The sequence below is a fragment of the Oenanthe melanoleuca genome, chromosome 19 (genome assembly GCF_029582105.1).
Source record: "Oenanthe melanoleuca isolate GR-GAL-2019-014 chromosome 19, OMel1.0, whole genome shotgun sequence".
NCBI classification, from domain to species: domain Eukaryota; kingdom Metazoa; phylum Chordata; class Aves; order Passeriformes; family Muscicapidae; genus Oenanthe; species Oenanthe melanoleuca.
The window spans coordinates 4,627,908-4,653,589 of NC_079352.1; the positions used below are offsets into that span (position 1 = coordinate 4,627,908).

The window sequence follows — 25,682 nt, forward strand, 5'->3', positions numbered from 1 at the left end:
CGGCGCTTCTATTGGCTGCCCGGCGCTGTACGGCGGAAGTGTCCCTGTGCTGCTCACAGGGATGCTGCTGGGCGCCGCCATGGCGGTGGTGGCGCTGCCGGCGGCGCGGTGGCGGTGATGGCGCTGCCGGTGTTGGAGTGGCAGGGCCGCACCGCCCGGCTCTGGGCCGCGCTGGACCCGGCGCTGAGGGAGCGGCTGGCGGCGGCTTCGCTTCACGACGCGGTGCGGTTGGGTTGCGAGCTGCTCCGGTGAGGCGCGGGCGGGGCACAGGCACAGGGCGGTGAGGGGGAGTAAGGGACTGGAGCATCTTTAAATGCGTATAAATAAAGGGGGGTGTCAAAGGATGGACTGGGCTCTGCACGGGCAATGGGCAGAAAGTGATACGGGGAGATTCCATCCGGATAAAATTCCACATTTCTACCTGAGATAGGAGGTCGGCCTCGTCTACCAGGCTAGCGGCGATAGGACGAGAAGACATTAGGCTTAAACTTCACTTGGGAAGGTTTAGGTTGTACACTAGTGAGAATTTCTTCCTAGAAAAGGTGATTAGAGGCTGAGGCAGGTGGTGAAGTCGCTGAAGGTGTCTAAAGGGAAGATTGGACATGGCATTCAGTGCCGTGGTCTGGCTGACAAACTGGGATCTGCCACAGGTTGCACCCCATGACCTCTGAGGTCTTTTCCCACCTCATTAATCCCGTGATTCCGTGAATATGAGGAAAAACTTCTTCCCTGTGCAGTGACCACACACAGGTTGAGAGTGTGGAGTCTCCCTCACTGTGTCCGGAGCCCTCTGGACACAATCCTGTGCCACAGGGATCGTCCTGCCTGAGCAGGGAGGCACCATTGGACCGCACCATTCCAAACTGATTTTTCGGTGCTGCCCCCGTGTCCCACAGGACTGAGGAGGAAGAGGAGGCAGCCCTGGTGCAGCTGTGCCTCCAGACACCCACGGACAAGAATCCAGAGGCCTCGAGCTGGTACCGGGAGCAGGGAAACCAGGAATTCAAACGGGGGCGGTACCAGGCTGCCCTGAGGCTCTACTCCAAGGTAGGTGTGGAATGAGAGCATCGCGGGGAGGGATCCCACAACACCTCACAGCCGAAGGGATCCCCAAGAGCGGGTCCTGCAGCCCCTCATGGTTGGAGGAGCAGCTCCCATGAGGGGATCCCCAAAGAGGGGATCCTGCAGGCCCTGCTGAGAGGGTCCTGGGAGGGATCCCCCGAGGCTGCAGCAGGTCTCTGCTCTCTGCAGGCAGCGTCCCACCAGCTCCCTGGGAGCCCCGAGGTGTCCCTGTGCTTTGCCAACCGCTCGGCTGCCCTCCTGCACCTGGGGCACTTTGAGGTAAGTGGGGCCAGGGCAGCACCCACCCCACAAGGTCCTGGCTGCCCCTGAGGTGTTTGGTTGTTAGGACAAGAGACAGTAGATCAGATGTGCTTTCCAATCTGTGCTTAAAGCATCCATAACTTTCTGAAGGGCTTCTACTTTGTTTCCATGTCAGGATGCTTTATTTGGAAGAACTATTATTATTATTATTATATTTATTATTATATTTATCATTATATTTATTATATTTATTATTATATATATATATTTTAATTATTATTATGCACGTGGAATTTGCTGATTAGCACACAATTTCCATGAAACTGTCTTAGGTGGAATGAAAGAACACAAGCTGGTTTTCAAGCCCACTTAAAAGGCTTTATCTTTGTTCCTAGGCTTGTTTAGAAGATATTGCCAGGGCTGAAAGGCATGGCTATCCAGACAAGCTGCTGCCCAAGGTGCTGCTGCGGAAAGCTGAGTGTCTGCTGTGCCTGGAGAGGTTACAGGATGCACAGGATATCCTCAGAGTGCTGGAGAGTAAAATTGCTCTGAATGGAGTCATGACTACACACCTGACACGGCTAAAAAAGTTAAGTCAGCTGAAGGTTAAATTGGGTGAGAAAGAGAGGTGTCCAGAGCCTGCACTGGAAGCACGTGGTGGCATTCAAGGGGAGCCAGAGATCTGGGAAGAGAGCAGCAGCATTTCAGGTGCATCTTCGTCTCTGAGTTTGAGCTTTGATGCAGACAGAGGACGTCACTTGGTGGCCTCCCAGGACATCGTGCCAGGACAGAGCCTGGTGAAAGAGGAGGCCTTTGTGAGTGTGCTGTGCCCTGGGGAGAGCCTTCCTCTGCAGGATGGTGACGCAGCGTGGGACACTCGAGCCACCAACGCGGATCTTTACTGCCACCGCTGTCTGAGGCAGCTCCTGGCCTCAGTGCCTTGCCAGGGCTGCAGTTATGCCAAGTACTGCAGCCAGGGCTGTGCAGACATGGCATGGCAGCAGTACCACAGGACAGAGTGTTCCCTGGGAGCGCTGCTCCTCACCCTGGGGGTCTTCTGCCACCTGGCCTTGAGAACTGTGCTGCTGGCAGGATTTGCAGAGGTCAGCAGGCTGGTGGCATGGTCCCACCATGGGGACAAGAACCTTCAGAGCCCTGAGGCAAGATGCAAACCTCTCAGTGAGGCAGCAGCTGCAGGAGCTGGTAGCAGAGGTATCCCTGGGTGTGGCAGCAATGGTCGATATCAGAGTTCTTACCAAGCTCTGTTCCACCTCTTGCCCCACACTGAGCAGCACAGCCCTGAGCACAAGTTCCTCTGCACGCTCAGTGTGGTAGCTATATGCAAACAGCTGCAAGCAGCTGGCCTGGAGGCTGCTGTGTTGAATCAGGAATCACCTCAGCAGTGGTCCAAACCAAAGGCATGTGGAAAAACCTCAGATGAATTGTCCCCAGAGCTGAAGACTGTGGCAGAAGCAATGCTGAGGCACGTGTTGCAGCTGCAGTGTAATGCACAAGCAATCACTGTAATGCAGGAGCTGGGTAAGATTAAAAAAAATTAAGCCCTACTGTGTTGTCACAGAATCGTTGGGGTTGGAAGGGACCTCTGAAGATGATTCAGTCCAAATCCCCTGCCCAGGCAGGGTCACCTGGAGCAGGTGACACAGGAGCATGTCCAGGTGGGTTTGGAATGTCTCCAGACCTCCCTGGGCAGCCTGTTCCAGTGCTCTGCTCCCCTCAGTGGAAAGAAGTTTTTCCTCATGTTGAGATGGAGCTTCTTGTTTAATTTGTGGCTGTTACTCCTCATCCTGGCACCACAGAAAAGAGTCCATCACCATTCCCTGACACCTGCATTTGCATATGTATTGGTGAGATCCCTTCTCAGTCTTCTCCAAACTAACCAAGCCCAGCTTCCTCAGTCTCTCCTCATAAGAGAGATGCTCCAAACCCCTCATCATCTCTGTGGCCTCCACTGGGCTCTCTCCAGTAGCTCCTCTTTCCTGTCCTGAGGGGCCCAGGCCTGTCCTCTCCTTGCCCATCTTCCTTGTGTGAAGAGATTGAATTCTTAGCTGTAAAAACCTCCTACTGCAGATGGAAATGACTTGTTTAGAATGTAATGGCCTGTCCCATGCTGGCCTGTTCCTTGGTGCACATGCAGAGTGTGTTTAGCTATTATTTATTGCAGCAATATACCAGGAACCTTTCTGCTGCTGCCTGCCATCGGTCACAGTGCTCATTGCAGAAATTGTGTGGGTATGTGAGCATTCAATCTCAACCTGCTTGGTTTTCCTTTGTCTTCAGGGCCTGGAGATGGGGCTGTTGTAGATAAGAAGCCTGTGAGGCTGGCAACAGCCTTCTTCCCTGTGCTCAGCCTCCTGAACCACTCCTGCTGCCCCAATACCAGCGTGTCATTCAGTGGGACAGCTGCCACTGTCAGGGCATCACAGCCAATCACAAGTGGCCAAGAGGTTTTGCATTGCTATGGTAAGCCCTGATTCTGTGTTTGTCTCAAGGCACAGACATCTCTCACCTCTCTTCATCATGCTGATGGCTATTTATATCATAATTCTCATATAATTCTCATCTAATGTTGGCAGAGTCTTTGTTTAGCAGCCTTGATCAGTATTTAATCTCTTAAGCCCACTGTTAGATTTTCAGTCTCCAGTTGTGTACTCCCCAAAATATACCTAGTCTCAATTGTAACAAAAATCCATTTATTCTGACATTGAGAACTGTACCTGTTGAGAGATCTCTACCCTTGCCATCCTTGCAGGGCCCCACTGGTGTAGGATGAGGGTTGCTGAGAGACAGGAGCTTCTCAGTCAGTATTTCTTCGAGTGTCGCTGCCGGGCGTGCCTCGAGGAGTTAGAGTCTGGTCTCAAGAGTGTGGTGTCCATCAGAAATTCGTTCTGCTGTCCCAAATGCCAGGCTCAAATGCAGGTAATTCTCCATAGTTATGATTGTGCAACTTACTGGGGTGTGTAAGGTTTGGATCTGGGAAGGCCAAGAGATGAAGACTTCACTTTGATCCCTGCTCAGAAGCCAAAAGTCCTTGTTGAGTCAAGACAGTATCTCACTGTTTCTTATAAAATCAAATAAGCTGATAACAATTTATTAAAAAATCACTTTGTTTAATGAATACAACTGAGAAACAATTTAGCATCTCCATAACCCAGAGCTAATGCAGATGGAGAGTAAGCTTTGAGCTGAACGTGAGCAGGAATAATCACAAGGATGATTTCCACAGGGGGAAGAAGACACACTTTGCTGTTCAAATGAAGCTTGTGCAACCTCAGCCAGCAGAGATCACCTGTCTGGCCGTTTACAGGACCTTCAGCAACAACTCAAGAAAGCTTTAGACCTGCTGAGAGTTGGGAAGGCTGGTAAGGCTCAGCTTTGTGCCCTGAGGTCAGGAGCTGAGGAGCCCAGACTGGGACAGGAACCATGAGATGGCACTGTTGCTCCTGCCACTGAGAGGTGCTGTGACATGTGGCCTGGTGTCCCTGGGGACTTCAGCTTTAGATTTTTTAACACCCCCTGATCTGGGTGTTAATCTAAGTCACATATTGTTCCCTAGTAAAGTAATTAAATAAAAAGAAATCAGGGTGACATTGGAGTTGGGCATTCCCAGGCCTTGTTTTCCTGGAGGGAGTTGGGCCAACTCTGGGGTAGAATTAGCAGAGGTGCAGATGAAGTCAATGTTGAATTCTAACCAAACCCAATCAGCTGTGTAGCATGCAAAGATGAGATTGGATTGATTTTATTTCATGGATCATGGAAACCTAGAGACTGGCCACAGGGTGAATTGTATAACTATTTTTTTTTAATAGATCAAGCTATCAAAATGCTCCTGAAGTGTCAGATGGATGCTGGTACTTTCTTGTCTCCAGAGCATTTGCTGATGGGAGAGATGGAGGATCATCTGGCACAGGTCTATGCTACTCTTGGTATGGCATTGTCTTCTCACTATCCCATGTTTCCTGAACTTTGAATTTTACATGACTAGCTTTTTCATGGACTGGCCCTCTCATTTTTTTTCCTGAGAGTCAGCAGGGCTCTCAGAAAGACCCTCTCTGTGCTCTCATGTTCTTTTAGATTCCCTGTCCTGGTTCTGTGGACAGAGCTCACCACATTTTGATTAATTCTGTCAGATTCTTTGGGTGGCAGTAGCTGTAGGAAGTATTTATTCATTTCTCATTGTTTTGTTTTGCTTTGTTTTTCCATCAGGGAAGTGGCAGGAAGCAGCCAGACACCTGAAGAAGAGTATTGAGATTGTGGAAATGCACCATGGGCCATCAAGTGTAGAAACAGGCCATGAACTTTTCAAGCTGGCACAAATCCTCTTCAATGGGTGAGTTTGGTTTCATCCTCTGTCCCTGCCCTGCACCACTTCTGTGTGTCTGACACAATATCAAGGCACCTTGAGGGTGTCTCACAGGACACAGGGCAGTCTAGCACAGGTGCTCTCTTAGGAGTCTGTTCCTTTCCTGTCTATCTTTTTCTTCTCCCTGGCTCAATTTATTCCCTGTCCAATTGTTTTATTCTGTCAACTCATCACGCTTGGTGTTTATACTTCAGTTGTATAATGTTGCTGACATCTTCTCAAAGGAGGGAATGAAATCCTCTTGCTTTATTGGCAAGGAAATCCCCTGACTGCTTCTGAAAATCTCCTCACAACAACTCCCTTTAACCAAATTAATTTTAGCAGGAGCTGGCAGTGATGAAGTAGTGGGTTCCTATATACTCAAAGATAATGTGTTCAGGTTTTGTCCATCTCCTTACCTTTCCACCCCCCTCATCCTCCCTTTGCAGCTGAAGCAGACACAATTTTCCTGCTGCTGGAACACAGGGGAGGGTGGAATCTGTAGCCATGAAGAGGTTTAAGTTTTTGTTAGGGAGGGCTTAAAGGCTGTGTAAGTCAAGAAGCTGAATTAAGTATTTTGTATGCTGTGTTCTTATTATCTTCCTGTTTCAGATTTGCAGTTTCTGAAGCTCTGAGCACAATTCAAAGAGCAGAGGGGATTTTGTCAGTGCACTTTGGTCCTCAGAGTGCTCAGATCCAGGAACTACAAGAGATGAAGGCCTGCTTGTCACAGCTTCCCAGAAACATCCTTCAGAGGACTTAATTTCCCTGTCAAAGGAAGCTGCAATGTGATCTTTCATCAAAGCTAAGTGTCATGTGGTAAGCTGGTCATGTAGTACAAGCTGGAAAATCATGTGTAACAGCAACTTGAATGAAGTCTTGAAATGCTCTTTGGTGAGCCTGTTGTAAATAAAATGACCAATTCTAACGTGAGAGGTGTGTGTGTGGTATGGTGGGAACAGAGGCTGTTGTGTAAGTTCTGTGTGTGGGTTGGAAGCAAATGTTTGAGTTGCTTTTGTGTGAGATGTGACTCTCCCCTGTGTGGTGCCCTGAGCATTATGAACATACAGTCATCCAGAGCACGTTGCCTTCTATTTTTAATACTGTGAGGCACTTTCCTTCTTGCCAGTGTCAAGTGGAAGGGGTGGAAGGGGTGAGGCAACAGCCTGGGAAGTGCAAACTTACAGTCTGTAAAAGGGAGTATTGCAGAACTTGGAGGGTGCCAGCACAGGTCTGTCAGTGATGAGGGATTCAGAATCAACAAGTGGTGTCAGGCTGGAAAACAGGATGGGGAACAATGCAGCATACACTAGATAATGTTTGCTTTCAGGACACAGAACTGCATTCCTCCTCTGGGGAAGCTGGGAGTGTAGGCATACAACCTTTCAAGGGAGAATACTTGGGCTTGCTGAGATTAATAGCAAAAGCTCTTTTATTGCAGCATAAAGGCATAAGATTTGCAAGTTGTGTCTTTGTGCAGCAGAGCAGGGAGCCAGTATCCCTCCCAATATCACCCTTTCCATTTGGGCCCTACCATTGCAGATTATTGTGAAGGGATCTAAACACCCCTGGGATCCAGGATCTTGGCAATGAAGAGGAGGGTTCCAGTGGTATCATCCCTCAGTACAAGAAGGAAAGGTCTGTCCACGTGGTATTCTATGGGGAAGGTCAGGCGAGCAGCATTGGCCCCAGGGTTTGGTGTGGATCTTTCCCCATCCTCACTAAGCTCCAGCATTGCCTTGTGTTGCACATGAGATAATCTCAGAGGTTTGGCAGAAATCTTGGAGAAATCAGGTGATGTGAAAAGTGATTGGAGCCCTGGAGAAAAAATGAGAAAGTTCCATTAGCTGAAGGCAAGGATTGCAGGAGGGGGAGCAGCACTAAGGTGTGATCCACAAGGGCAGAGAGCTGCTTGGGCAGAGCTTTTTGGGGGAACAGTGAGAACAATCTCAGCAGCACTGTATGAGCTTGGTGGAGGAATGTGATAAAAAGCTGAGAAGTCCTGGATGAAGGTGATTTGGAAATCTCCACAACTGTAACTAACAACCCACCAGCTTCATATTCTGAGAGCAGGAAGCAACTCGACCAGTGCTTTGAGCCCTGGCAGCCTGCAAAGGGGGTGTGATGCACATACTTGTCTCCTTTAGTGTGCTGCCAAGTGCCTCTTCATGGTTCAGCTTTAGTTTGGGCAGGCTTAGCACAGCGTGGACTGTCTTCAGCTCCTTGTCCACATCGTGGACAAACTCAGAAGTGAGGCTTTCCTCAATCAGAGTCATGTTCTGGGTCACCTTCGTGGGCAGGAAGAACATGGCACTGATTCCCTCTGTCAGGGGCAGCTGGGCAATCTGCAAGGCCAGAAATAAGAGAGGGATAAGAAAGGGTCACATCAATAATCACAGTTTTACCCGTCCTGTACCAGGCAGAGGCCTGATTCTCAGGTTGGAATCTCAACCTTTTCAGTAAACATTTGATCTTTTTCCCTGTTTGCTTTTATCTGACATGATGCTTCCCGACACTTCTGGCTTTTTCCCCAGGCTTTCATCCATCCTTGCTGCTGTGGAAGGGCTCTCTCACCTGCTGAATCCTGCAGCATTGCTTTGGGGAATTCTCACTGGAACACCTTTGAGCTCATGCTCCAGGGAAAGATTGGTTGAAAGAGGTAGAGGTGGAAAAGTTTTGAAAGGTGTGCCCTGCCCTTCTTGCCCAACTTTAAGTCAAGCAATACAGGCTGGTAGGACCTGGGCATAATTTAAATTTTTGATTGCTTGTGACATAGCCTGGGTAGAAGCAGGATATCCTAAGAGTCAACACACTGCCTTTCAAAATAGGGATTGCAAAAGTAGCTGATGGGAGGAGCAAGGCTGGAATAGGTTAACAGGTAGGTGTAGCTGAACCTGCTCCTCAGTAGATTTAGGAGATCTTAGGCAATATTTGCTGTCTAACCTTGCAGTTGAGTTCTGAGTCAAAACCATATCTCAGGATGGCTTTGGGGTCTGACATCATGGACACCTTCACAGTTCTGTCCTCGTCCAGGTGGAAGTCATGCAGGGCAGTCTTCTTGGTGTCAAACTTGGTTTTCCATGTCCCTGTTTTGTAAGAGGGAAAATGGAGGATTTTCTGAAATAATAGCATATGAAACCAGACTTATGCCTGGGGCTGAATAATCTTGTGCTTTCATGTACAGTATTTGTGCATTAAAGAGTTGAGGCATAACAGGGATAGAAATAGACTGATTGGAGCTACTGATTTACTGCCATCCTTGGCCCCTCCTTTTCATCTGAGAATTGGTTAAATGGCAAATAAATAATCAAGCCAATGTGTGGGTGGAGTAGCCATTGGGAAGTTGATGTCTACTTTTTTACTGATGTAATTACAAAACTATTTTAAAGGGTAACAGTTGTGTCAATGGATATAAAGTGCTTCTCTCCCCACCCTTTATTTTGCTCCTTGTCTCTAAGCAATAATTCTCCAGGACACTGGCTTACAGAATGTTTAAGAACAGCTCTTTAGTATCAAACTGTTCCTTCTACAGTGGTAAGAGGGCTCAGAACATTCTAAGCTGTTCCTTCCCTAAATGGTAATATCCCATCTCTGAATGGAATTTTGTGAGCTTAAACTTCCTTCTCTGATTCTTACTGCAAACAGGTCAAGATTCAGCTTCCCAAGAGTAATAATTCCTCCTTCAGGATTAGTTTTGTTCAGGTAGTGTGCTTTTTTTTACTTCTGTACTAAATATTCTCAAACACTTTCTTCTCACACTCTCTATTTGACAACCTGTTTGCTTTATTGGAAGTGAGAGCATTCCTTCACATCTAACACATGCTTAATGGACTTTTTCTGTGTCCAAGCACACAGCATTCTTACCCTTGAAGAAAGCAGCCCCAGCAAGGAGAATGCTGACATCTGTGGGCATGTCCTTCATGAACCTCATAATCCTTCCCTTTGTCTGCTGTCGGACCCAGGTGTTGATTTCTTGGAGGTCCAGCTGGGTGTTGCCACTCAGTGCCCTCGGTCTCATCTTGTAGGACTTCTCGAGCTGGCTGTGGAATCCAGGCCTTGCCCTGAGTCCTGGGGAATAAAAACATGGATATTGCAGCTAGCTCCCTAATCCAAACAATCTCAAGGCAGCAAGTGGCAATCCAAAGCCCAGCAGCAGGTCTCTCATAAAATATCTGTGCCTGTTTGTCTACAGAAAGCTTCTTTGAAGAGGAATATCTGAAAGCACATTAAGGAAACTGATCCAAATCCTACAGCCACCCGTGCTGGAGCATGGGATAACTTTCTTCTGAAAACTGAAAAAAGGAGATAAGAACTGAAGGTTTGGACACAGCCATTCCTACATCAGCCTTTCTTCTTTCCCCAGCCTGCTTTCTGAGTACAGCTTACTCAACCTATTGGATTCTTGGAACCAGCAGGTTCCAAAAGATAGCTCTTAGCATTCTCAGCAGATGTTTATTGCATGCCAGGAGCAGACATTTCAAATAGCTCTGCAAGGAATTAAACAAAGGAATATGGCTGAGTGTTATCACAAATAGAAAATATGATCTGTGGTTCCTGGAAGCCAGCAACACCTGCCAGACAGCCTGGAGTGAAGGCAAAATTATCTGCAAGTTTCTTCTAGGTCTTCTGTGAGTTAACTGTTCTGTCCCAAATGTCTTTGTGTGCATGTCTGGTCATTTATTTAAGTGCACACTTTCCAGGCTTTTTCTGGAGCAGTAAGAGCATTCCATGCCCTGTCTGCATCCTGGCTCAGCAGGATGTCAGAGCCAGAGCTGTTAGTGCTGTGTGGTACTCAATGTGTTTTTATATATAAATGTATATACACACACCCCAAAATAACTCCTGCTGACAGCTTTTTAGGTAAAATTTTATAGAGGGGAAGAAGAACTTTTACTTTTCTCCAAGATGATCCTGGAGGCACTTTTCATGCTCTTCTCTGGCCCAGTCACACTGCTCAGGAGGTCCTTGTAGGTGTCGTGCACCTCAGCCTTGTTGAGCAGGTCGTAGAAGAGAGCGCGAGAAATCACATTTTCAGTTCGTTCTCCAGCCCCTGCCAACGACCAGGAAAATATGAGGGGAGGGCTGCCAAGGCACAGGGTGAGTGTGGAAATGGGGCAAAGAACTCACCAAGTAAGAGACCAGAAAGTGCAGTAGCCAGGCTGAAGGGAGACAGCAGCACGTTGGCCGTGGCTGTCCGGCTGGACTGCTGGCGGTACAGGTCATAGCCAAAGTTGGAGACTGCAGCTGCCAGCTTGTTCACAGGGCTCTTGTAGAATGGATCTTCCTCTTCCTCACCAGCATTGGCTCCATCAGCTGTGGCAGAGTTCTGGCAGGTCCAGGGGGTGGTTTGGTTAGATTTGCAGGTGTGGTAAACACTTCATAGGCAAACAGCTACAGATACTCTTCTATGACCTACAGAAATATTGACTTCATCTTATAGAGAGTGTAGGAACAGTTACTTTAATGCCAAAGGTAGCACTGAGTTTGAAATTCTGCCTCCTGGTCATCCCCTGAAGTAACTACTGTGGTTTTATCCAGGTAAAGCAGGAATTAGTCTCATTATGTTGCTAAATAAAATCCCAGTAATTTAGGAAGGTAGTGCTTAATCGTTCAGTAAGAAACTCTAAAATTAAATTACCTGCTCCATACCTCTCCCCCTCATTCTGCATATTGTCTTCTACTCACCTGCTCAGTAGCTGAGTTCTGGGTTCTGCTTGGGACAGCTAAGAGACCCAGGAAGAGGAGAACCACTGGGATCTGCATGCCTGGACCTACAGAGTAAGAATATGACAGAGAGAGTTTGAGCATTCAGGAAAACACATCTCTACCACAACTATTCACTGTACCTGTGACAGGAACTGCAGTGACAGATGCTGCTGCTTGTCCTTCCAGTTGTGAAACACACACCTGATCTGAGCCAGATTTCCTTCTCTAGTTGGAAATATTCAGCCAGACTGGCCCCAGTGACTTTAAAATTGGGCAAGAACACGGTGTGGGTGTGCCTGAGCACAAAAGCAGATGCGTGTGGCCCCAACCACACTGCTGCTGGCAGTCACTGAGTGCCAAGGTCCAGAAAAGCACCAAATCACTACTTCTAAGTCTTAGGCTTCATTTATAAAAGGTACCAAATCCATATTGTTAATGGGGGAGAAGGCAACACGAGCTGGTTACTGCTTTGATATGCATATTACCTGCCTCAGGCAGTAGTTTGCTGTTTCTTGTGTCTACATGTACCTGTGTCCATACTTTGCTTCTTATTTGCAATCTGATGAAGTAAAATAGAAGAGCTTTCTTAAAAGATAATAAGGAAGCCTAGAGAAGTGAAAGGCAGAGCTTGGCTTATTCGACATTTTTAATGGAGGTGGGAGAAAAGCACCAAACTCCCCAAAGCTGTTCCTTCTGTGGAATCCCCTTTTCATCACTGCAGTACTGGGATGAGTGGCTCTTCCAGACAGATCTGTCTGGTCCAGAGGGCACTGAGTAACCCAGGGCTTTGCTGTGGGTAAACCAGAGCTGCTGCAGTGTCCTGCCCCTGAGAACAGACGCCACTGAGGCTGGTCTGAAGCAATGTTTAGATAGATTCCCAGAAATTAAAGGAAGAGGGTTGTATTTAACTAACCCATGTCATCCAGGCAACTAGAGAAATCAGAGGAAGAACATGTGTTTCAGATTAACTTCAGCTACAAAGAAAACACGCCTGCTGCTAGAAATACACGTGGCCACAACAGCCCCAGCTCAAGACCCTGTTCAGGCACAGTGAGAGGCAGTTTGCTGTTTCCCTCCCCTGGAGGCAGCTGTCTCTTGGAGAAAAAAGCATCACAGGGGAAGTTTTAAGCTTTCATCTGTGTTCAGCCAGTGTAACACAGAAGTGGTACCCTCTTTCCCCCTCTTTCCCCCATGTACTTGCATCCTGCAACCTGCTGCCATCCCAGCTGCAGAATAGGTGAGGTTTCTGCTGCAGAAGATGTGCTTCAAGAGGATTTACTATCTGGTGTGTCTGGTATTGTGATAGTGAATATGATGCTGGGATTGCTCCTATCATTCCAGAGATTTACAATGAACAGGCACCACACTGGAAGAGAGATCCCAGGAGTCCTGCATGAGTCTAAGTCAACCACGCCTTAGCAAGGGCTCTGTGAGGACGCCTGCACCAAGCTGCACTCCTGCATGCTGAGAGGAAGAGGTTTGGCCCAGTCTAGCTTAGAGCTGAAACTTTTCCATGGAGCATAACCTTTTCTCTGAAGAAAAAGAAAATAATCTCAATGCAACCTCTGCTTCCAGCTACACTGAGCTCCTGGGAGCATGGGAGCAGAGATTGGTTTTGCAGATTGTATTGTTTTTGCCAGTACTGTCACCAGCTTCATATTTCTCAGACTTTGCCAAAAAGCAATTTCCATTTTAAAAAGACAAAGCCTTTTGAGTTTGAATTGGCCTGAACATCTGGATTCTATTTGTATTTCTCTTAGCACACAGCCAGAACTGCAGAGAAAAGAATTTGGTTGGATCGGAGGTGGGATGGTTTCAGGCATGATATTAAAATCTGTGGCTGCCTTGAAGGAGAAGAGAAGGAGCAACAGCGAGTGATGGCACAGTCAAAAGGTACAGGAAGAAAACCTTGAGAAATGAGCTGAGAAGGAACTTTGTGTCTGGGACTTGTTGATTTGTGAAGGCCTGCAGGTACAAAGGAAATATTTTACTTTCCTCATACAGTGGTACAAATCTCTCACATCATTTATAAACACTTCTGACTTTAGAGGTGCTGTGAAACAAGACCCATGAGTTCAGGCTGTTCACTCTGCTTGTTCCACAGCACCAGCTCCTGGAGCATCCTGCAACCACCAGCTCCAGAGGATTTGCCTGACACACTATCATAGACAAAAACGTGTTCCCAGCTGCAAGGCAGATGTTTGAAAGGCAGAAACCCACCCCAGTTCCCGAGCACAGCTCAGCCCCGGGGGCAAAGCTGATGCTCGTGGCTCCATATCCTAGGTGAGGTCTCTTGGAGGGAATACCACCCATTCCCAGGTGCCCTGAGAGCTGCCCAGCCTCAGCCCCTGCCCTGTGCTCCCCTGGCTGCTGGCAGTGGCCCAGGTGAGCTGTCCCTGAGCTGTCCCTTACCTGGGGCTCCTCTCTGCCGCTGCTGTCCGGGCTCCCAGCGGGTGCGAGGCGAGGACAGTGTGGCTTTGGTGCAGCCACATCTGCTTTTTGCTGCTTCCCCCAGCCCAGCCTTCGGCAGGCTTCAGGTTACAGCTTCCCAGGGCTCTCTTAAAGTGCTCTGCTCCCATTTTCTGCTGCTGCCACCCCTGCCCTGAATTGCACTAATTTTTCAACTCTTTTTCCCCCCACCCCTAAACAAATCCCCATGCTAAGGACAGCCTGGTGGGTAAAGCACAGGTAGGAAAGGCAAACACTCCCTGCCTTGTTTGAGCAAGACTTTTATCCCAGCAGTTCTGCATGGGTCACATCAGGGAATTCCTTCTGTCTCAGAGGTATGGTTAATGCAGTAGTGTTTAATGGATTTATAGATTTATGTCCAAGATTTAATGGAGAGACTGTGGAAACAGGATTCTGTTGTTTGAGGCAGTTAAGATGCTGGGAATTGCTTGTATCCAGTGATAGTTATTAGTTAACAAGAAATCATTAACTGGCTTAAAGTTTTTGGCTGAAAAGAGAGAGGCTAGAAAGCCAAGGACTTGTTAAAAAAGAAGATGAATTAAGAGAATCTTGTAGAAGCTTTCAGAATGATAAATGCTGTGGAGAAAGGAAAGGGACAGAGGAGTTCCATTATTACTTTCCACAGAAGGCTCAAGGGGAGCACCCACCTGTGCACATTTAAATCAAGGGAGTGTATTTTTAAACAAGTATTAAATTGTAAAACTAATGAGTTTTATCTATATGAGTTATTTCTATAACTAGATCTTGCAGAAGATTAAAGATAAATAGATTTGAGGGTAAAAAACCCAACCAAATAAATGGAAGAAAAGTCCCCTGCAGGCTACCAATGGCCAGCTGGGCAATACAGCCAGAGAACAGTGGGTTTTCCTTGTCCCTTGTCGTTCTTTTTTTATTTCCTCAGCCATGGTTACTGGAAGGACCAGCACACTGGGCTAACTGGACACATAGCTAAGCAGATGCAGCTGTTTTTGTGTTTGGAAATGCTGGAAAGGCAGTGATGTCAGGGCCCCCAGTCTGGGACATGGCTTTGGGCTCTGTGCCAGCAGGTAATGAGGAGCTCCTCCCCTGTGAGCACTGAGCTCATCCAGCCCCTCAGCAAAGGGGAAAGGATGGGCTCAGAAATGCATTAGCTGCTGGTTTGGTGAGCCAGGAAAGCAGATCAGGTGTGCCCTGTGATTAGTCAGTGCTTCAAAGGCCACCCCTCCTAACAAGGGGGGTAGCAGCTCTGCTCTCAGCTGCTTTTCAGCTTGCTCTGTGCAAAATCATCTGCAGAGAAAAAATTGTTCTTGTTAATGTTCCATTCTCATCCCAGGAATGGGGGTGTTGGCTGTGGAGATGTTTTCTGGTGGTTTTCATCTCTTTGTGATACCTTCTTTGTGGTGTTAAAATGCCCTTTATGGAAGGACCACTGGAGAAGTTTTATGTCTTGTCTCTCTCTTCAGATGAAAATCCATCTGTTTAAATAGAGGTTTGGTTTTAAAACCATTTAAATCATAGTGGTAGTTTCATAGAATGTTATTACAGACCAAAGCTGGCTTTATCCCTGTAGGTGAAGGGCATCTCTGAAATGGTGCATTAAAGTCATCTAACAAAATCAGTTTTGTTAAATCAATACAAACATTCCCCTGTTGTTCTGGTTTGGTTTCAGTATGCTCTCTGACAGGGTTCACCTCTGCTGTAGAAGTACTGGTGATTTGAATTTGCTCTAGGTAAGGAAAAAAATACATCTAATATTAAAGAAACTGAGACTTATTTGATATTCTGAGCCAGTGGTGCAGATGGATAGAGCAGACACCCTGTGCTAGTCATGTCTTTTCAGAATACAGCTCCGTCAAAATGAAAGCTTTAGCAATGCAAAGTGGAAACTCCTGAGCAGAAACATTAATATTACTTTGCATTTTACAAACTGCCTCTTCTGGAAAGTCAGTGGAGTGAAAAAGAGTCTTATGGTTGGTGTAACTGATAATTTGTTGAGCGAAGCACAGTCATGGAGGGCTGCTGTACTGTCAAATAAGATGAAATTAATAGTTTGACAAGAATAGCTTGGAGGAGGAGTGATGGCAGCAAGACAGAAAATAGGAAATAAGAACCAAGCTGTTCAGGAAACTAAGAACAAGGGAAAGAACTTTATAAAAGCGGGAGCTGGAGGGCAGAGGCGTGAAAAGGAAAACTTGAGCTTCAAATTTTGCAGCGGTTGCAGTGCAACAGGGTGGCACTCAGGGAGGTTACAGTAGCCAAAGACTTACCTAAGGCATGGAATGGTATTTCTGAATGCTAGGAATGAATCTGTATAAATAAATAAGCTAAAATGTTCCCTGTGGGCTAGAGCTGTGCCCTTAGTAAGAAAGGCTGAATTCTTGTGGGTTTACTTGTTAAAATTGCAGGGCCCTGTAATTACAGCCTCTTTCTGAAGGGTTTGTGTCATTATGTTGGTTAGAGGGGTAGGCATTATCTTCAGCCATTCTCCTTTTAGACTGGAAGAAATGCATAATTGGAGGTTAGAGCCAGGACTTTTTATTCCCCAAAGTCTCCTGCATCCCTGAAATTCATGGTTAGTGAGTCAGTCCTGCTCTTATGCCAGCAGATGGTGCAGACTATTCAGGGACGGAGGCTCCCAGAAGCATTCTGCTCCTTCCTTTGAGGGAAGGCAGCCTTCCCAAGTGAGGAAAACACTGCCAGAAGGGTGGCCCTTGGGCTCTCTAACTGCTGCTCTGCAAGAACAGAGCACCATCCTTCCGACCCAGCAGCTGAGGGGCTTTGGAAGCAGAAATTACTACAGAAAGGAGTTGTTCTGTACAGAAGCACTCATGAGTTAGGCCTGTATTTTTAAGTGGTAGGATGGCTTGGTTGGGTGGAGGGACCCCAAAATTCCTTGATAAAATCATAAAATGGTTTAGTTTGGAAGGAACCTTAAAGATTATCTTGTTCCAACACCCCTGCCATGGGCAGGGACACTTTCCACTATCCCAGGTTGCTCCAAGCCTTGTTCAAGCTATCCTTGGACACTTCCAGGGATGGGACAGCCACAGGTGCTCTGGACAATCTGTGCCACAGCCTCATGGGCTTTTAGGGCACTGCTACACTGGAACTAGAACCCATCTCAGGGGCTGTGATTGGCTCTGCCCCCCTCAACCAAAGGGAAGCTATAACAGGACATTGTCTTTTACCAAACAAAAGCAGTGTTCAGCTTTTGTTCAGCTACAGGTGTCAAAATCTTTCCTCCTTTCCCTGGAAGCTGTCCCAGCCATCCACAGCATGGATACTGTGGAGTCAGGAGTACCCCAGTGAAGAACAAATCACAGCTAACAGATGCCAGATCAGCACCTTTGACCCTCTGAGCAGATCCCAGCATTTGTCAGGTTTTACCCAAGAGAAGGTTTAAGGGCTGTTACATCTTTGCTTATTCCTGCATTGCTGCTCAGAGACCAAACACCCTCTGACCCTGTGCCACTGAGCTCATGCCCTAATTCAGGGGATTCTGCCACCTCACATCTCTGACCCAGAGAGCATCCATCCCCTGCACACTTGGCAAGGGAGATACCCAAAACTCAGTCCTTGGAGAGTCGTTACAGATTTGCCATTTCACCTCACAGCCCCTGATGTTCCCTGTGGCAAGGTGTAGCAAAAAGCAGATCCTTTGCCAGAGCCCCTCTTCTCTTTTCTTCTGTCATCCCCATATTTTTTCCTCCCAATCTTTGCAATTACTAAATTTCTGTGCCTTTTTCATTTCTCTGTCGGGTCCTTCAACACAACACCTTCAGCAAGTAAATTCTGCTTTATTCTTTATTATTCTGCCAACATAAAAATTACTAAAAAATACTTTATAAAACATGCCTTGAAAAATCTACCAATACCCAGCCTCTAGAGGAAGGGCTGGAGGGAAGGATCCAAAGGGAGGGGTTTCCTACTGCAGAGCCTCCTACATCAGATCCAAATAGCCAAGGAGTGGGAAAAGGGAATCTTTGAAAAGAGCCCATGCCTGGAAGTGGGTGTGACTCATCCTAGAGAACTGGTTTCTAGTCCAGTTGCTCTGGAGGTCGTTGTCTAGGTGGGCACAGATGGTTTTCAGAGGAACACTGAGGGATTCGTGTTCCCAGGAACTGCGGAAGGAAGAGCCACATTCGTAAAGCCCTGGCTGATGTCCAAGCTGCCAGATGCTAATGATGATTCCAGGCTACAGGGGACTCTAATAAGATCTTAATGAAGACTCTAATAACAGTCTGGGGACAAGAAAGTCTCCCTTCCATGACTGAGAGCCCTGGAAGGGAAATCCAGGCAGAACAAGCTTTTCAGGTTCAACAGAGGGGAGCCTCAGCCTGGAAAAGCTCGTCAGGGCTGGAATGGGCTATCCCAGGACTGGTCTCTAGGGATCTGTAAAGGAAAACAGCAAGGAATTGCCCCCGTGGCCTCAGAGGGGCAGGAGGCCTCTCTCAGCTGGTGCAGAGGGTCAGGCAGGAGTCCCAGAACACTCAGGCTCTGCCCTCTGTTATTTGGGCACACGGTGCTCGTTGGCAGCCGTGGCTTCACGTGAGTCCTGTGGCTCTCGGGTCTGGGGTGCAGCATCTGGGCTGGGGTTCTGGACACTGCCAATGAAAAGTGGGATCCCTGTTTCATCCTCAAAGATGATGAAGATAAAGGGCCTGTTGAGGCTGAAGGCAGAGAATGAGCGTGACACCACCACACTGGTGGCAGCAGATGCTTCCACCCCATCTTCTTTAAGCTCCAGGGTGGCCTGGTGCTGTACACTGGACACAAAGAGAGGCTCCTCTGTGATCTTCTGGAGATTTGGGCTCGTGAACAGCTCCTGGAGGCCTGCAGAGAAATGAGACCAAGTTGGTGCCATGAGTTCTGAGTTTTCTCAAAGCTGGCTGAAGAAAGCAATCCCCTGAAATGTTGCTCCATATGCTGCCCACCATGGAGGACAGGAGAGCTGACAGCCAAGAGTAACAAAAATTCCACCTCTTTAAGAATAGTAGTGTAAGAACTTGAAGTCATCTGTAAAAAGGAGCAGCAAGTCTGAAGACTCTAGCTAGGCTGGAAACACTTCTACAGAGATTATTTTTTTCTTTGCAAAACCAAGTGAACTCCTAAATTATTCTCATCTGGAAAGACAGCACCCAGTATTTTATTTCAGCTCCAGGTTTTGTGATCTGCATTTTCTCTGTTGGCAGTTTCCATGTCCTGGACACTGCATTAAATGACAAAGAGACTGAGATTGATGCACGGGGGAAGTTGGTCTTGGCTGCAATAGGAAGAACTCGTAAAGACTGTGAGAAGCTGTGAACACTGCCTTCCCTGTAGTATCATCTTGTTGGAGCAAAACATTTGGTGCCAGGCAAGCAAGGAGTAAGGAGGAGGAGAGGAAGAAGAGCTGGGAGAGTTTGGAATTCTGGAGCAAGCTGTGAGGCACAGCTTTAGAAACAAGGGTGGCAGCGAACAGATTGATCAGCTCCTCTTGTTCTGTGCAAACCCTGCTAGAGGCCTTACCCATTTGGCTGAGAACCTGGTTGAGTTCCAGCTTGTAGTCCAACTTTATTTTGGGGATCTTCACTGTGGTGGGCATCTCTCTGGGGAAAAGCCTGCACAGTTGTTTGTAAGGGAAGTTCTCCAGCACATGAGCAGTGTTCCAGGTGTTCTGGTTTGGTACAATGGCCACAAAGCTCACGTTACTCTTAAAGGGAAACTTGGCCACCTGGGAATAAAACCAACCAGAGAAGAATTTAGGGGAAAAGGAAGTCCAGAAGGTGATGCTTTTAATTTAGTTTTTTTTTAATTGGTCTGCAGGGCCACTCTTGCTCTTAGATGAAAACAGCCTGGTGAGAAGGAGTGATCTGATTTCTCCAGAGGAGAATTTGTTGGAGTAACAGCTTTATATTTTAGTCTTAGCCACTGGGTGGTAAAGATTGAGCACATGGCAGAGTGAAAGCCCACATGCACAAGCTTGTCCCACTCTGGATTCTGAAAAGCTCCAACAGCACATAGTCCAAGGGAATTCCTTTCCATATTTCCTCATTTAACTCAGGGCTTTAAAACTCTATTAATTCCCAGTTAGAATATCTCTTTGTGTTTTTTACTAGAGATTAAAAGTGAAGATTCAACATTCTTGCTGGAAGCAAGGACAAAGAAACATTATTAAATTTTTGTATGCTATGCCTGTTTAAAAAAAAAAATCTGGTTTTTTTTGGAGAGAATGCTTGCAGTTAGTAAAATACCTCAGCAAGAGGAAATTCCAATGAAAATTTGCAGTGCTCCTGAGAGATCCCTACCTGAATATCCTGGGAGTCCAGTGTAAACCAGCTCAAGGGGTACTCATCAGCTTTCATCATCTCAACTGGGACCACAAACTCGTTGTCAAGGTGGAATATATCTGGCCTAGTGAAGCTTGCATTAAACTTATTCCTCCAAAACCCTGTAAAAATAAAAGTTTTGAAAGTGATGAAGTTAAATTTGGGTAGAAAACCAGAAACTGCTGAGCTGACACTCCTCCTATCTTGAGTTCTCTAGCAAGGCCAGTAGTGACCAGGGAAGTGAAAATACAGCAAAGAGAAGTCAGTACCAAGGCTGGAAGAGCCCTAACAGCAGGAAACTCTTATCATCCAGAGAGAAACTATGGAATAACAAAAAGAACACGGATGAATCCTCATGCCTCAGCGTGGGAGACTACTGAAGGCTATGGAGATAAAAGAAACTATGTTTGTGCTTTGAAAAATGGGGAGTATTGCCTCTGTGCTGCAGAGGGGGAAACACTGCTCCAAAACCAAGGTAAAACATTTGTAGATTTACACTGGAAGTGTTTGGTCTGTGCACAGCCCTCAGGGAATTCAAAAAGGAAGATGTGGCCAACCACTGTGCTGTAGTCAGAGAGAAATCCACAGAAGCTGCCTCTGAGCTCTGTGGTGGGTGTGCAGTGAGCTGCAAATGACCTGGTTCATCATTTAGGTTATAAAAGACCTCTAAGATCACTGAGTACATGAGCAGGGATGTGCCACTGCCTGGGATCCTGAACCAGGAGGCAAAGATACTGCAGGTCCCACCTGCTGTGTCCTGGCTCTGCTGTCAAGTAACATTTTTAGCACATGTGAAGCAGTTTGGAATCATTACTGTAAAGAGATCTAAGCAAGAGGAACAGCAGATGCACAAGAACAAGCAGATTGCCTAGCAGGAAGCGAGGAGAGGAGAGGAGATGCTGTTCAGCTTGCAGAAAACTGGAGTTCTGACTATTTCCTCTTGAAAAAATAAGGCAGGCCTGTGGAGCTCACCGTGGAAATAGATGGCATTGAGCAGGAGCATCACCGTGTCTCCAGGGAGCTGCTGGAGGAAGGAGGGGATTTGCCCATGAGTGGCTTCCTTTACCCAGTTGTTTATGGCCACGAGGTCATCCTGACTGATCCCAGAAAGGGTCATGGGCTTTGCTCCATAGAATTTCTCTGAATCCTCCAGGAACTCCTCCTTCACCTCAAACCCTGGCAAAGGGGAGGAATGATGGGAAAGGTTTGCTCAGCGTGGTGTGACACTCCCCAAGAGGAGGAAACAGGGGAAATTGGTGTCTCCAGTGTGGTTCCATCACTCTCTGTGACTGGGAGGTTCATCCTACACCAGTCCAGCCCTCACCTTTCTGCAGGTACAGACGTGACCCCAGGCTCAGGGTGGACTCTGTGAGCCTCCTGCGAAGGGTGCCCAGCATCTGGTGGAGGCAGGGCACGGACTCCAGGTGCATCACCTCCAGCAAATGCTTCTCTGTCTGATTTGCTGCTCCTAAAAATCAAATTCCTGTTAGGTCTCATGCCCACAGAATGGAAAACAGGGATGTTACTCTGGCTGCCTCTTGTTAGAAACATGCTGTGCCTCACAAAAGAGCCTGCAGAAATCTGAGAGTCAGAGCCTCAGAGGGCAGCTTCAATTGTAATCATGCCTAATTAAAGCTGCAGGAACAGGGATAAGTGGAAGGAGCTGTATTTCATTTTCATCTGGCACACTGGCTGCTCATGCCTCTGGAGAGGAAACGGGGAAGGGCAGGGAATGGTGGTTTTGCCACTAAGAGTTACCCAGTGCCAGGTGAGACAAGGCCAGGGCGATGCTGAGCGGGGACAGGATCACGTTGGCTCTGTTGGACTCCAGCTGCACCTCTCTCAGGAGATCAATGCTGAATCTCATCAAGCCATCTGCCAGCCTCTGGCTGTTCTTCCAAGTCATCTTACAGCTTTTATCTCCAGCCTCTCCTTCCTCTTCAGAAGTGGCATTTTCCCCAGGTGATTTCTTCTCACGACAATCCCCAGCCCCAGCCATGGCTTCATCTTCTGAGTTCCAGTCATCACTCATGTCTGGCAGGGTGTTGGTGGATGCTGACACGGGTCCATTGTTCTCCTGGAAGCTGTCATAAGTAAATTCTACCAGCTTTCCCTTTGGCAGGGTTGGGATGGTTCCCAGCACATCCGACTGTGCAATTCCAGCACTTTTCAGATCCTGGGGAGAAACAAGGATAGCACTGGGAAAGCAAGAGCACAGTGACACTCTCATGGCTTTCACTGCACATCTAAATGGGCTGAGAAAACTGGACAGAGCTGAACTCCTTTAACCCTGAGGATAATGATTTGAAGGAATGGCTTTGGAAAAGAGAAGGTCTGAAAATGGACCCAGTGAGGGTCTGGCAGTGGTTCCTCCTACACTTGCTGTCAGGAAAGCTTGAGGGCAAGACCCACCACCAGCTCAGCACATGTCCTGTGCCTTCAGCATTTACAGATCCTCAGCCTTGATTTCATCTCCTCCCCTCACACATTTCAGCAGTGCTCACCTGCCTCTCACTGGTCAGCCCCTTCTGCTGCTGTCACAGCCTGATCCAGTTTGGCTCAATTCCTCCTCCAGGCATCTGTGTTTTCTTGACCTGTATGTTCTATTCCATCCTTCTTCTCTCTAAATTTCCTCATTTTCCACTCTTCTAAGCTTTAGCCTTTAGCACTGCCACTACTCTCCTCACATTTGCATGGTCTGAAACATCCCAGGCTCTGTGGGTAGGATCAGCTACGGGTCTTTCTCCCACAGCTGGTGGTTTCCCTCACCTTTCCTTATGAATCAGAAACCAAATCATCCACCTGCCAGCCCCTGTACACACCAGCACTGATGTTAATTCCATACTCTGCTCAGTTATTTAGGATGGAGCTTCCAGCTTGAAGGAGCAGAGCACTGGCAGCAGCTGGGAGTAAAGCCTGCAGAAGGATGGACTTTCTCATGGCACTGGCTCTTCCTGGTCTCATCCTTTCTCAGGAAAAACTGCAAATCCCACAGCACAACTTCAGCCCCCTTGGGTGGAACCCATCTGTGCTTACCCTCAGCTTCCCATCCTTGTCCAGGAAGAGACGCTGCTGGTCAATGGCATCTGCCAGCTGTGGGGGAAAAAATCAACAAAGAAACAAAGTCAGGTCCCTCTGAATTTCCAGAGTTTGTCTTCCCTGCTCCCACTGCAATCCTGGCTGTCCCAGTCCCCACAAGGCAACAGCACAGGCAGAATTTTGGGCTGCAGACCCAGGGCAGTGGGGTCAGACGTGGGGAGGTGGAAGTGAGGAGCAGCTGGGAGACACTGCAAACACTGGGCTTGTTTAGGAAGGGGTCAGGCCAGTCTGGCACAAAATAACTTTTGAGAGTGAGCTGTGGGGTTTTGCAATCTCAGTTCTGACAGGGATCCAGATTTAAAAGTGAGGGGAGGAGGAAAAACCTGCATTTCCAAAACGTCCTGAAGGTCACGGTCACTAAATACAGTTGAGGTCAAGTTCCAAAAGAAAAGTTTCTACAGAAATATGAATAATAAGAATATCCACAACTATTTTAGCTGGGTAAAAGATTAGAAAGCTTGTTGGTAAACCCCCCAGCACTGTCTTCCACCTATCTGCCTTGCAGGGCTTCTCTGGGTGGTATTTTCCCCATGGTCTGGCTTAGGGAGCCACCACACTTCCCTTGCTCTTTGCTGGAATAGCAACTTACCCTTGGGAGGCTGTGCAGAGCAGCCAGGCAGAGCAGCCCCCAGAGGAATCCCATTTTCCTGGAACAGAAGGACCAGCCAAGAGAGGAGTTATTTCCAGCTGCGAGCTCAGCCTACTCAGGTCTACAGGGAAAAAATTATCAACCTGGCCAAACAGGTTGGCACAGGAGCTGGTGGAAAGCAATAGGGAGATGAACAATGCTGCAAAGAAACAACACAGGGCTCCTGGGTCTGGTGCCAAGGCAGGGAAATCAGAGAGGAGCAGGGGCTCACAGCGGAGCTGCAGCCACAGCCAGGCTCCACTTGGATCCTGCCTGTCTGACCCTGCTGCCCTGGTTTCTCTGGATTGCAAATGGTATTCCCCTAATCAGTGCTGCACACACTGTGCCTCTGGAAGGAGACAAGAGCCTTTCTGCTCCTTTCCCATGGAAACCAGCATCCTCAGCTGTGCCCCCGGCTCTTGGGAGAAGGGCTACTGACCTGCAGGTGCTCAGCAAGTGCTGTCTGGGAGGGGATTTGCAGGTAGAAGTGCAATATCAGAGCAGTTGCCCAACATTATGTCCTGGAAGTGGGAGACCTCCCCTTCCCAGCACTCATCTTCCCCCTTTGCTGGCAAGCCCCACCTCTCAGCCCTCCGTGCCCCAGTTCCAGTGTGGGACAGTGGGAGCAGGGCTTCCAGGGTCACAGACAGAACCCCACCCATTCCCTGGCCAACACTTCACCCAGCCACTTTCAATTTTCAGCAGAAATAAAATATCTTCTCCTTCTCATAAAACCTCCACGCCAAAGCCCAGCCCCCTGCATGGAGTCCACACTGAATTCCTGGAGCTGCTTTCCTCTCTCCAAGCAGTCCTTACTTCACCCAGAACTGCTGGGCTGAGATCCCAGTGGCAAAAGATAACTTGAGGCTATTTCACTCCTTCCTTCACCCCAAATCCTGCAGTCACATACAACTCCAAATGCCCCTTTTCTTCCCTAGTGGTGCCCATCCTCTAACCCTCTGCCAAAATCACCCCTCTCTTAGAGGGCCATTAGAGGAGCCCTCATTTCTATCAAATCCTTTGATTTGTCCATTACCTGAGGCTGTTCATGTCCACGTTGGAGCTGGCAGCTGCTTTAGCCTGTCCTGCAGCTCTGCATGGGGCACACACAGCTCTTGTCCAGCCCCTTCCCAGCAGCGACCTTCAGCACCACCCCCTGTTTGAGAATTTGGCTGGCAAATATTGACCTACAGCATCCGGCTAAACATCTGTTTGGGGGAGAAGAGTGAATTTGGGGTGCATTTGGAAATGGGGACACATTTTTGAGCTGCTGTACTTTCAAGACAACCTTAACACTGAGTTTACCAGATCCAAAATTCCCACCAGCAGAAGTAATTTGCAAGTGGCTCCACTTTGCATACACTCCCCATGCTAGGAATATTCTTTTATTCATAAACTTCAGTGAAAACACAGGACTCAGTGTTTATTGCCACAGGGCTCTCTGGTTTGGGAATGTTCTTTGCTGAAGCCCCCAGCTCTTCCCTCCTGGAGTCCCAGCTGCTGCTGCTGCAGCAGGGGGCAGGTACCCAGGGCCCCTGGCTGCACACAGCAGGCTCTGATGGCCAGGCTGGGCTGAGCCAAGAGCAGCTGGTCCCTCCCCTGGGGCACAGCACGCTCCAGAGCTCTCCCAGGGCAGCTGGTTCCAGTGTCCAGGGCATGTACACACTGCTGGGGCACAGAGGAAACGTCTAGGGGACGGGCAGAACTCCAGCACACCTGCCCTGGATGTATTTGTGCCATAAGCAGAAGTGATGGTGATCCTTCCTGCCTCAGCCAATGTCCTCAGTGGGAGAGGAGTCACTGAGCACCA

The 25,682-nt window shown here is 47.9% G+C and overlaps 3 protein-coding genes across 4 annotated transcripts; 1 reads left to right on the top strand and 2 right to left on the bottom strand.

The window, feature by feature from the left end:
• The first annotated feature begins 41 nt into the window (after positions 1–41).
• Positions 42–6,616, top strand: SMYD4 (SET and MYND domain containing 4). Its single transcript, XM_056506458.1, has 10 exons — positions 42–248; positions 897–1,047; positions 1,252–1,341; positions 1,719–2,862; positions 3,622–3,804; positions 4,094–4,260; positions 4,568–4,703; positions 5,151–5,267; positions 5,548–5,671; positions 6,296–6,616. The coding sequence occupies exons 1-10, from the start codon at positions 118–120 to the stop codon at positions 6,444–6,446; spliced, it is 2,394 nt and encodes a 797-aa protein (XP_056362433.1). The 5' UTR covers positions 42–117; the 3' UTR covers positions 6,447–6,616.
• Positions 6,617–7,092: 476 nt separating this feature from the next.
• SERPINF1 (serpin family F member 1) lies at positions 7,093–13,912 on the bottom strand. Its single transcript, XM_056506473.1, has 8 exons — positions 13,802–13,912; positions 11,369–11,454; positions 10,811–11,009; positions 10,578–10,733; positions 9,548–9,751; positions 8,627–8,769; positions 7,818–8,028; positions 7,093–7,501 (listed from the first exon to the last, which is right to left on the bottom strand). Exons 2-8 carry the CDS (start codon positions 11,444–11,446, stop codon positions 7,242–7,244), a joined length of 1,251 nt encoding a protein of 416 aa, XP_056362448.1. The 5' UTR covers positions 11,447–11,454; positions 13,802–13,912; the 3' UTR covers positions 7,093–7,241.
• Positions 13,913–17,618: 3,706 nt separating this feature from the next.
• On the bottom strand, positions 17,619–25,029 carry SERPINF2 (serpin family F member 2). 2 transcript variants are annotated; one of them, XM_056506465.1, is made up of 9 exons: positions 24,909–25,029; positions 23,834–23,891; positions 23,182–23,238; positions 21,904–22,321; positions 21,470–21,613; positions 21,118–21,321; positions 20,125–20,267; positions 19,346–19,550; positions 17,619–18,670 (listed from the first exon to the last, which is right to left on the bottom strand). In XM_056506465.1, exons 1-9 carry the CDS (start codon positions 24,920–24,922, stop codon positions 18,345–18,347), a joined length of 1,569 nt encoding a protein of 522 aa, XP_056362440.1. In that variant the 5' UTR covers positions 24,923–25,029; the 3' UTR covers positions 17,619–18,344. The 2 variants fall into 2 exon arrangements, with proteins under 2 accessions (XP_056362440.1, XP_056362441.1); XM_056506466.1 differs by lacking the exon at positions 24,909–25,029 and adding an exon at positions 24,312–24,362.
• Positions 25,030–25,682: the final 653 nt, after the last annotated feature.